At 45.4% G+C, this 11,181-nt stretch overlaps 1 protein-coding gene across 4 annotated transcripts in view; it reads left to right on the top strand.

Annotated features, from left to right (window-relative positions):
* LOC107118477 (N-acetyllactosaminide alpha-1,3-galactosyltransferase-like) overlaps window positions 1–11,181 on the top strand; it is a 75,848-nt gene that overhangs the window by 39,025 nt on the left and 25,642 nt on the right. For 2 of the 4 annotated variants that reach the window (XM_015420828.1, XM_015420826.1), the window contains exon 2: window positions 7,265–7,461. The exons of 1 other annotated variant lie outside the window; for it this stretch is intronic. In XM_015420828.1, the coding sequence (XP_015276314.1) occupies window positions 7,346–7,461 (116 nt within the window). In that variant the 5' untranslated portion in view covers window positions 7,265–7,345. Of the gene's footprint in view, window positions 1–7,160; window positions 7,462–11,181 lie in introns of those variants that run through there. One more of the 4 variants, XM_015420827.1, reaches the window with a different exon arrangement.

Here is an 11,181-nt window from a genome sequence, read left to right as displayed (position 1 = left end):
TAGAAATCTGGATTGCTGGTGTGGATGAGAAATTGGATTCCCAGCTAAACTCCTTCCTTAGGAGAATTACTGGAACGCCACGGTGTGTTGCTGGGACTGTCCTTCGTATGGAACTGGTTCAATCTTCGCTTGAAGCACGTGCTTGGAAGAGGGCATTTAAGTTGAGATTTAAGTTATCTTACCCAAGTCATCACCCCCAGGCTGGCTTTCTTCGTTTCATCTTAAAGGACACGACATCCAACCCTTGGTTGTCCCTTCTTGCTGGTAAACTCAGGACATTGGGAGTGCTGATGTCCTCACCTAACGAAGAGCTGATGCCCTCTCAGCTTGAGGAAACCTTGAAGAAACTCAAACAGTTGGAATGGGCCAGCACCGTGGCCAGGGCAAGACGCACCTGCTCTCCTTTGGCTTTGGGGTTGTCCCCTCCAGAGAGATTTCCTGACTTTTATTCAATGTTATCAATTCCATCTCACCGCCGCGCCTTTATGCTGGCCCGCTTAAATGTATTTCCAACTATGGTAACTCTGGGAAGATTTGGAGGCCTTCCTTACTCAGATCGCCTTTGTCTGTGCAATTCTGGCGAAATTGAAACCTTAGATCATCTGATGTTTCGCTGTCCCCACTGGACTCAAGTTAGAGGCACTTATATCTCTCCTATTCTTACAAAGATGAATCTTCCCGCGCAACCTTGGGTGCTCTCAGTACTGTTATCTGATTCAAATGCCGATGGACTGATAACAGCTAACTTGGCGCGGTTCCTGGCTAAGGTGGCTGCTCTCAAGAAGCATTGAAAATTTCAGCACTTCTGAAAACTCCGACTTTTAATATTCAGATGATTTTAGTCAGTTGGCTCCGCCCCAAGTGTAGTTAGGTAATTTTTAATCTCTGGGCTCAGCCTGGGTTTTATGTGACTGTGATTATGTACCTTGACACATGTTATGTCTATTTTATGTACCTATTTTATCCCCCTTTTGTATCCTTTTGGTCAAGACTTCGGTCATATTGACCTGTAATAAATTGAAATTGAAATTGAATTGAAATTCTACTTTCTGAGCTACTGGCATTAAAGTTGTGAGCAGGTGATTTGGCTACTGCATAAATTAGTCTGCTCTGGAGCCGTCCTTCCTGAGCGAGGACAAAAATGGGTGAGCCGGAGGCTAAAAAACTGTGAGCTAGCTCACACTAACTCAGCTTAGAGGGAACACTGGCCACGGCCCCTTCCTAAACAGAAGGCATTTACATTAGTTGGACGACGGCAGCAGGAGGGAAGAAGTAGGCAAAAAAATTGTCCAACCCCTTTCTTTTAGTGAAAGTTTTCTAAGGGATCCAAGCCATTATCAACCGAAACAGATATAGGGCTTGAGATTTCAAACTCAGAATTATAAATAGATAATGATAATGGGGAAATAAGTGGGCGCAAATGTTCTCTCATTTCCGCTTGCAGTTCCATTACAGTACAATTAAGAGATTAGAATACACTAGTTAGTCCTTGCACAGTAATTTACAATTTGCAGAATATGAAGGGAGAAATGGCAGCAATAGCATAAAACTATCCCCTTTCCAAGCAGTGCTACAGTACAGTATGGTTGCTGGACAACTCTTTAAAGGATAGTTTCAATATTGTTCCCTGAAAATATTTTGTAATGTTTCTTGTCCAGAAATCTTCTAAAAGCTGCGGTCAAATAATAATGTACAAAGTCTCACTATCGTATTAAGAAAGACACTGGTGGTGGGGAGGAAAGGCTAAAATGAAGGGGAGGTCAAATAGTTTACCAATATTCAGTATGAATAAATGTTCTGATTTGGCACATGCTGCTATTTAATCTGCAGTTTCCTACAGCTTTAAAATCTCATTTGCTTTTTTGTTTCATTGTTTTCATTACTGTTGAGAGCTGCCTAGAACTGTAGAGAGAAAGTGGGGTGCCAACCTTACAGGGCTCTTGTAAGAATTCCTGATATGGTGCAGCCAACATGCTCCGAACTCTTTGAAGCGCTGTGTAAATGCTTAAGTTTTATTTGAGAGAATCCATAGCATGGTCAGAGCCCCAAGAAAAAGGCATCACATTTATGCTGTCATGGTTTCAGCCAGGGATCATTTCCTACAGGAGCGCACAGGAGGGGAGCTCCGGCAGTAAAGAGACCAGGGGGCGGGCACATGCAACAAGCCCCACCCCCAGCTCACAGCAGCCCCGCCCACAAGAAGCATGGGGATCTGCGCCCCCCCCCCCATAGCTAGCAATCCAAAACAGTCCAGTGGAGCCTGGACTGTTTTGTAAGTTATGCTAATGAGTTATGCTAATGAGCTCCTGCACCTCTTTTTCTACGAAATGACCCCTGGTTTCAGCAAAAGCTAAACCTTGTTAGTGGAACTTTACATATATTGGTATGTATGTAACACATTCGGGGCTCACCCATTGTAATATAAAGGCATCTGTCAGGGGGGGAAAAGAGTGTGTTTTCTTTGTTTGCCTCTAAGCAAAAGTAAAATCCTCCTTCACTTACACCACAAGATAACCGCCCCCCCCCCCAGGTTAACATAACAGGAAGCAAAACAACAATAGGCTCTCATGTGCTCCTGCTGCTGTATATTGTCTCAGTTCTATGTTAGAGGAAAAAAGCATCATAGCAGGGGGGAGCATGTTCCTTCCTCCACCCACTGCTCAGGTCTCACTTGGGGGGGGGCACTTGCCAAGGAAGTCTCCTTTTGAACCTCCCCCAGTCAGCCCCCACCTCCAATGTCTAACCATTTTTCTTCTGAAAAATTCTGGCATCTCAAGTTGAGAGCCTTTGTGTAACAACAGTAAGTATTTAGATGCTGCTTATGCATAACCAAAATCGTTAGCGTCACAGACATGTTCTGGTAACCACCCTTGCTGTCCTGTATGGTAGGCCAATGTTGTTCTTTTCATGTTGCAGACAGAGAGGGGTTGAGAAACAATCACTTGCCAAAGGCCACCAAGTAAGGGCAGATTTGATGTCAGGGTCTCTTAGTTCACAATTCATACATATATTAGCCCACACTTTCCATTTGCACTATGTCAGTTGTGGAGTATGCCTGCATATATTGCCTAACGTTAGACTCCTTCAGTACTGAGCTGCTTTATAGACACCTGTTTTCAGTGGCTTATCTTTTGCACTGAGCCTCCGAGGGAAAGGCATGGTTTCAGGGTCTGTGGTTCAGCCTCTACCATGGTCTCTGACCACTCGAGGCAAGGGTGAATGTGGCTCCGATTGACCACAGGGAAGGGGGGCAAGTTAAAATGGTCCACCCGTAGAGACCCATGGATCCTTCTGAATTCCAGAATCCTCTGGGGTATTTTAGGATCCCAAATAAATGCTCTGGGGAGTCTGCAGAGGGAGCTTAGGACAAGAAGCTTCTAGAAGCTATCGACAGGGCTGCCCCTCGTCAACTTCTCCTTGCTTGGGGAAGAACCCAGCTGGCCTTGTGGTTTACCACAAAGTTGGGTGACCTGAAGAGGGCTGGGAGATGTCTCTAGAGAGATGCTGGTGAAATACATGTGGTGAATCTGACAAAAAAATTCTATAGAACTCACTGGAAGATCAGTGACAGTAGAGGTGACAGTGGCAAAGAAATGGTACTTCTCTGCTACCATTGCATCAGCTAGTCCACAACCACCCCAGTTGTTTAAGATTGGCTTCTGTGGGCTCTTCGGTTTGAAATGTTCTTGCTGCAGGAACAGGTCTTAAAGAGCATTTTGCTTTTCACCTTCATTAGGTTTCAGCTGACGCTTGTTGAGAGGATTAAGAACTGAGGGGTTATACTGGATTCAGCGTTAGTGTTGGGAAGCAAGTTAACGCACCTGGGAAAAAAACCACTTTATTCCAACTTCATGAGGCCTACAAAATGTTCCCTTACCTTGATTCAGCCATCTTGGCCACCTGGATCCATGACACAGTAACATCAGGGCTAATCTACTGTAATGCACTCTGTGTAAGTCTTCCCTCAAAGTTAACTGGTACAGGTTACAGAATGTGTATACATATTACACCCATTCATATTATATCAAAGTATACATATACATATGACATGTGGATACATATTACACACAGAGTATACACATTACACCTGGAGACCAAGCCCTATGATGGCCTGTGCGGCTCCTTCCAACTCTGTGATTCTAGGATTCTTACAGGGCTCTTTTTGTAGAAAAGGCCCAGCAGGAACTCATTAGCATAATAGGCCACACCCAACAGCAGGAACTCATTAGCATATTGGGCCACACCCCTGACAGCACAGCTCATTAGCACATTAGGCCGCACCCACATGTTACCAGAAGTGTGGTTATCCAGCCACACCCACCTTTTGCTTGTTATTCTGTTTACCTTGTTTGTTGTCAAAACCCAGGGCCTTTTTTTGTAGCAGGAACTCCTTTGCATGTTAGGCCACACACCCCTAATGTAGCCAATCCTAATGGGTTTCTGCTGTTGGGTGTGGCCTATTATGCTAATGAGTTCCTGCTGGGCTTTGCCAACTTGGGAGCCAGCCGGAACTCCGTTCCTGTGCGTTCCTGCCCCAAAATAGCCCTGACGATTCATTCTGCACTCACTGCATTGGCTGCCCATGGATTCCATTCAAGGTACTGGCTGTTATCTACAAAGCCCTTCATGGCCTTCGGCCGTCCTATCTAAAGGACCAGCCACGCTCTGCCATGACAGCTTTGCTGATCTGACCGGAGTGTTCTGCGGGTGCCACCCTGCAAATGGGCACGATCAACAACTGACCATACATGTGCATTCCTTATTGTGGCCCCCACCTTGGGGAGTGGCCTGGCTGAGGTGGTCAGGAAGGCTCCCACCATGCTTCTGACATTCTGCCAACGATTGAAAGCTGAACTGTTTGGTGTTTTTATAAAGTTGATAGGATTATATAAGAAAATGGTTCAGGAAGCTGCTTTTGGAAAAGGAACAGGACTGTGGCCTGTTGCTCACTATGTATTATCCTGCACGGACTGCTTTGCTTTTATAGTTATGTTTTATCATTTTCTGCATTGTTTGACATACCCTGCCAAATACTTTATGCTTTGTTTCAGACTGCTGTCACACTATTTATTTCATTTACTTCGTTTATACTCCTTCTTTCTGCCCAATGGGGGACCCAAAGCAGCATAAATCATTCTCTTCTCCTCCGTTTAGGTTTTCCTAACCCATTTAGGAAATTCTTGGAGATTTGAAGGCAGAGTTTGAAGAGGGGGCTCAGCAGCCGTGTGATGCCATAGAAGCTGCCATTTTCTCCCGGGAAACTGATCTCTGGAGTCTGGAGATCACTGTTAATTCTGAACTACAGCCCCTCCCTGTAGGTGGACAACGTACTAGAGAAAAGCTTTGACTTAAGATATTAATTACTATCATATATGGTCGTTGTATAGCTGTAATTTTAGTTAGTGTGTAGTTTTGTAGGATTTCTGTAGAAAATAAAAATGAAAATTATAAAAAAAACTATTTTATCTTCACGACAACCCTGTGAGGTAGGTTAGGCCAAGAGAGTGAGATTGGCCCAAAGTCACCCATCAAGTAGCATGGGGATTTGAACCTGGGTCTCCCATATCTTAGTTCAGCATGCCTATTAGATGTCTCATCCTATTGATTCCACTGACTTATACTGTGCAATCCACTTTGGGTCCCAGTGAGAAAGGTGTCGCCAGAGTTTAAACATGCAGAGAAACGGAGCACCAACTGTTTAAAGAAGATAACTCATGCCCCGGTCACACGGAGCAGAGAACGTGGGGGGGAGGCGTGGCTGTTCGCCCCGGAACAAAATAAAGTGCGGTAGCCCAATCACACGGTCCCCTGAGGCTTCGTGCTTAGGCTGTTAGCTGGCAATCACACGGTGATGCTGGAGTGTGCCAAAGAAGTGGTGCGGCAACCGTTTCGTGTTTGTGCGCATGTGCAGTTCCGCAGAGCAGCACTGCTTTCAGTTAGGTGTTTGTGCACATGCGCTTACGAAAAACATCTGGTTTGCGATGGCATGTGGATGGGCGCCAGATGCCACGGGATACTAGCGCACCCGTGCCCTACGTTTTCCGAGACTAGTGCACTTTCCGAGGTACTTTTCTACTGCGCATCTTCGATGGGATGCCACGGGTTGGCCACAGGTGCGCTACGCTTCCCAGATGTTGCGGTGTGATCACGCCCCAAAAATCCACATGACATTCGTGCCTTTAGCACGGCAAATCCTCCGTGTGAACGGGGCCTCAGTTTATTAAAGAAGAAATAAACTCTGATAGAACAGAAGAGAGGGAGAGAGGCTTAACTAACTGACTAACTGCTGTGAGAAACAGGAACGAAGGGGAAGGGCTCAGTTGGAGCACGAAGTCTCCAAAGAGCCAATCAGGAGACAAGAAGGACATAATTTGAAATTGTGGGAAGTCCCTAATCTAGCTATGCTAACTAGCAGTCCTTCAACTGTCCTCTATAGGCTGTTGTTTTGATCTTCTTCAAGTAGGTGCACTATAGACCGAGTATATTCCAACAAAAGGCAGACTATAAACAAAAGTAAATAAATAAATTATTGTGGCTATAGACTTGCTCTTTGTGATGTTTTTCCCTAACTGAATTTATAAACTTTTAGCTTGCACTCTGGCTGTGGTTTGACTGCTTAAAAGGGGGGGGGGGGACAACCTTAAGATTTACTAGAACCATCCCCTGAATCTATTTGAAGGTTTGTGCTTTCTTTTTTAAAAAATGACAGGTTCTCATGCACAAACCTGGTCAAAAAGCTTCTGATCTCCAAACTCTGATCCTAGCCATGTGCAAAATTGCTAAACAGAGTGGAAATGGCACTTTGTGCATGTTCAGAGTTGTTTACATCTTTTTCTTTTCCCCTTCCAAATGATTCAGCACTATTTTCAAAAACGTTACCCTTTGCACTGCAGGGTTGAGTCCTGACTGTCATTTAACTTGCTCAGAAATCTGCAGAAAAATGTATCAAAAGGCAAACGTTTTAGGAAACGGTGAACAATTTAGAAGAGAAGGAGGGGGAACCTACTTACCCTACCGTTTCTCCTCCGAACACATGCACGTGACTTTTTTTCAGTCACCAAAACCTCACTAGTCAAAGCAGTATTTTTGGTCAGCTCCACCTTCTTACTATTTTCCCCCCACACTGCAAGCAACTGTATCAACACCAGCATGATTTGCCAGATTTCCTCCAGCAAAACAAGGAAACGTGGCAAGCCGACCAGAAAAATAAAGAGAAGTTCACCATGTCCATTTCTGAAACTCCCCTCTCTCCCTGCTTCAATAGGCTTCTGTGGGAATAGTTCAGCATGCTGGGTCCAGAGGAATCCCCCTCGGAAACAAGAGAAAAGGGCTTAATTTTGACAGAATGCGCTGGAACCGTTTGCTTTCATTACAGTCCTGCCTAGTTCAGCAGAACACCAAGCTGTGCAGGTTAACACATTTTCTGTTTTGCTGCTCAGAGAAGCCAAGTCCGGCCACACGGTATGTATCAACCCCAACTCCTGAATTCTTTCGCCTTGTAGGAAAAAGTCTTTCCTTTCTTTCTTTCTTTCTTTCTTTCTTTCTTTCTTTCTTTCTTTCTTTCTTTCTTTCTTTCTTTCTTTCTTTCTTTCTTTCTTTCTTTCTTTCTTTCTTTCTCTATGTGATTCAGAAGCTGCTTTACTTTTTACTTTCCTCCCCTTAGATCCCTTTCCTAATTCTTTCCCCTTTGCATCCCATAAATTTCAAGGTCTTTCACCTTAGAGGAATATTGTTAACAGCCCAAATGGTCTGTTTAAAAAACAAATTAGATTCTAATTCTTGCCAGAGTTAATCTGTTCTTAATTCCCCCCCCCCATTTACGTTGAAAGACATTACTCCTTTTATTTCTTGACTTTTAAGGAGAACCGTTACATTGCTTAGATAAAATCATCTCTGGCGGCTAGACTGCTGCCAAAAACCCTAGGGAAAGTGAACAAGAAAGAACATGTTTACCTATTCAGAGATGCTGAGAGATGCAGGCTGGGTTAGATAGTCATTTTGGATTCGTAAATTTCAAGTGGTGCATGCATTTACAGAACTCTTGGTCAGAAAAAAGAATTTAGAGCACAAACTAACAGACTATCAGGGGATATATATTTGTTCCTGTTTTAAAATTTGATCAAATTGATCTCTTACTTGGTTCCATGAGAAATATACCAAAGTGGTACATGGCCACAGATGGAAAGAACAGCACTTCTGGCGGCCCCAGGCATGATCTGTCTCACAGCAGTTTCCCCAGTTTAAATCCATGTAAAGTAACCATATTGCATGCAGCTTTGCTACTGATGAATAGAAATATATATGTGTATGTGTATTTAAAATGGGGGAGGAAAAGATTCCATGCCTAACAGAGAATGTATTTCCTCCAGGTAAAAATATATCACTGTTTAGGATTGTGTATGTGATCGTTTTATAAAATGTAAATGCATATTTATTTGGAGTCAGTGTGGGGTATTGGTTAGAGTATTGGTCTAAGGAGACCCCAGGTCAAATCCCCATTTAGCTATGACCCACATTTGGGTGCCCTGGGTGACCCACATTTGGTGACCTGAGCTCACTGGAAGGTAGGGAATGAGGTTAAAATTGTAATTAAGGGGCTATACATGATTCTGAATGTGTGCATGACTTTAACTGGAAGGGTCTTACGGCTACGCGGCTCAAACCTTACACTGGCTCTGAACCCCACCCTTTCTGCAGTCTGTTTTTTTATAGTAAAACACATTTCCCACCCAGACTCCTGTCTCAAACAACAGAAGTTGCCTGTCTAAAGTAGCATATTGGCAACTGCTGTTCCTCTAGGGAGCCCCAAACCAGTGTCATTTAGCCTCACAACAACCCTGTGAGGCAGGACAGCTTGAGAGTGGCAGGACAGCTTGAGAGTAGCTCAATATAGTGGGTTATGGTGACAGATCAAGACTGGAGAGATCCTAGTTTCAATCTGTATTCAGTTCTCAGACTACCTGGATAGCGCACTGTCTCTGGATTCTCCCTGGGCCCTGTCAAATGTCAGATTTCCCGGTCTGCTGAGGGACCTTGGGCCAGTCACGTTCCCTAGGGTTGCCAACCTCCAGGTGAGGCCCTCGAGATCTCCCACTTTTACATCTGATCTCCAGACTACATAGATCACTTCTTCTGGAGAAAATGGCTGCTGTGGAGGGTGGGCTGTATGGCCCTGCCCCCCGCTGAGGTCCTTCCCCTCCCCAAGCCCTGCCCTCCCCAGGCTCTACCCCCCAAATCTCCAGGTATTTCCTAGCCCAGAGCTGGCAACCCGAACTCTCCCTGAGCCTAAAGTATCCCACGGAATTGCTGCAAGGATAAAATGGAGGAGAACGAAGCAGCACCCTGAACGCCTCAGAGGAAGGACGAGATGAAAACGTAATGGCCAGACCTGCCTTCAGCTCCCCGGTTGAGCTTCATAGCCAAATAAGGAGCCAACCACCGTTTCCTGCCCTGCTATCGCCTTCAAGCAGTTAGCTTTGCACGTAAAGAATGTGGGCGGACAGCTCGGCTCTCAGCTGCCCTCAGAGCGTCTCCTGGGAAGAAGAGTGCCCTGAGGCTGCCTGTCTCTCTGAGGGCCAACCTGGAGCGGGCTCAGCAGTCGCCTCCCTGCCTGCAGGATTTTAAACAAACTGGGTGCTTTGCAAGTTACTCTTCCTGTTACCAGGAAGAGTTCCTCTTCCATCCGTTGAATCCAAACATGATTTTTTTTTTTCCCCTTTGTGCTCTGCTAGCAAACAGCTGTGTGGGTTCCAGTGGCCTGTCACGTTCCCCTTTCCGAACGGCGAAGGTCAGCTTTTCCCACTCACCATTACACCACTACTTAGTGTGCGACTGCAATAAAGAAGGCCAGTGCTATGCTGGGGATTATTAGGAAGGGTATTGAAAACAGATCAGCCAATATCATAATGCCCCTTTATAAATCAATGGTGCGACCTCATTTGGAATACTGTGTGCAATTCTGGTCAGCACACCTTAAAAAGGATATTATAGCTTTGGAAAAAGTGCAGAAAAGGGCAACTCGAATGATAAAAGGGTTGGAACACTTTCCCTATGAGGAAAGGTTAAGGCGCTTAGGGCTCTTTAGCTTGGAGAAGCGGTGACTGAGGGGGTGACATGATTAAGGTTTATAAGATTATGCATGGGAAAGAGCAGGTAGAGAAACAGGTACTTTTCTCCCTTACTCACAATACAAGGACTCATGGGCACTCCATGAAATTGCTGAGTGGTCGGGTTAGAATGGATAAAAGGAAGTACTTCTTCACCCGAAGAGTGATTAACACTTGGAATTCACTGCCACAGGAAGTGGTGGCGGCTACAAGCATGGACGGCTTCAAAAGGGAATTAGATAAGTATATGGAGCAGAGGTCCATCAGTGGCTACTAGCCACAAGGTATAGATAGGGACTCTGGGGCAAGTGATGCTCTGTCATCTTGGTGCTTTGGGGGGTCAACAGTGGGAGGGCTTCTAATGTCCTGGCCCCACTGGTGGACTTCCTGATGGCACCTGGTATTTCTGGCCACTGTGTGATACAGAGTGTTGGACTGGATGGGCCTTTGGCCTGATCCAACATTGGCATCTCTTATGTTCTTATGTTTAACATACAGCATTCAAAGCGGTTGGTATACATTATCCCATTCATCCTTATTACAGCTCTGTCAGGTAGGCTAGTATCTTGGTGGAAGATGAGGCATGGAGAGAAAGGGCCATTTGCTTGAGGCCAGTTTGCAAGTCAAAGTTACAACAACTAGATACTATGGGACACCTGTGATGAAAAAAACATCACCACCACCAAACCTTAAGAGGTCTGGGACCAAACTGCCTGAAGCACTGCCTGCTCCCACATGGATGGAGCCCCAGCTCTGGGTGTCCCCATATCTGATGAGGAGGGTGTGTGTGGCAACCTGGAACAGTGCCTTCACAGAAGTGGCACCCTGCATTTGGAAGGCCCACCCCATCTCCATTTGATTGACAGCTTTAGGCATTAAAAAGCAACCTTATTTATACAGCCAACTCAGGGTGGGGCCACAGCTCAGTGTTCTTGCATACAGGAGATCCCAGGTTCAGTCCTTGGCACCTCCACCTAAAAGGTTGCAGGAGCTAAAGAAGCTGCCTGAGTTCCTGGAGAGCTGCTGCCAGCCGAAATGGACAGTACTGAGTTTTGCGGAACAAGGGTCTGACTCA

The sequence above is a fragment of the Gekko japonicus genome, unplaced genomic scaffold, assembly GCF_001447785.1.
Source record: "Gekko japonicus isolate JY-2015 unplaced genomic scaffold, Gekko_japonicus_V1.1 scaffold2095, whole genome shotgun sequence".
Classification (NCBI taxonomy): domain Eukaryota; kingdom Metazoa; phylum Chordata; class Lepidosauria; order Squamata; family Gekkonidae; genus Gekko; species Gekko japonicus.
This window is presented reverse-complemented; position numbering and strand designations above follow the sequence as displayed.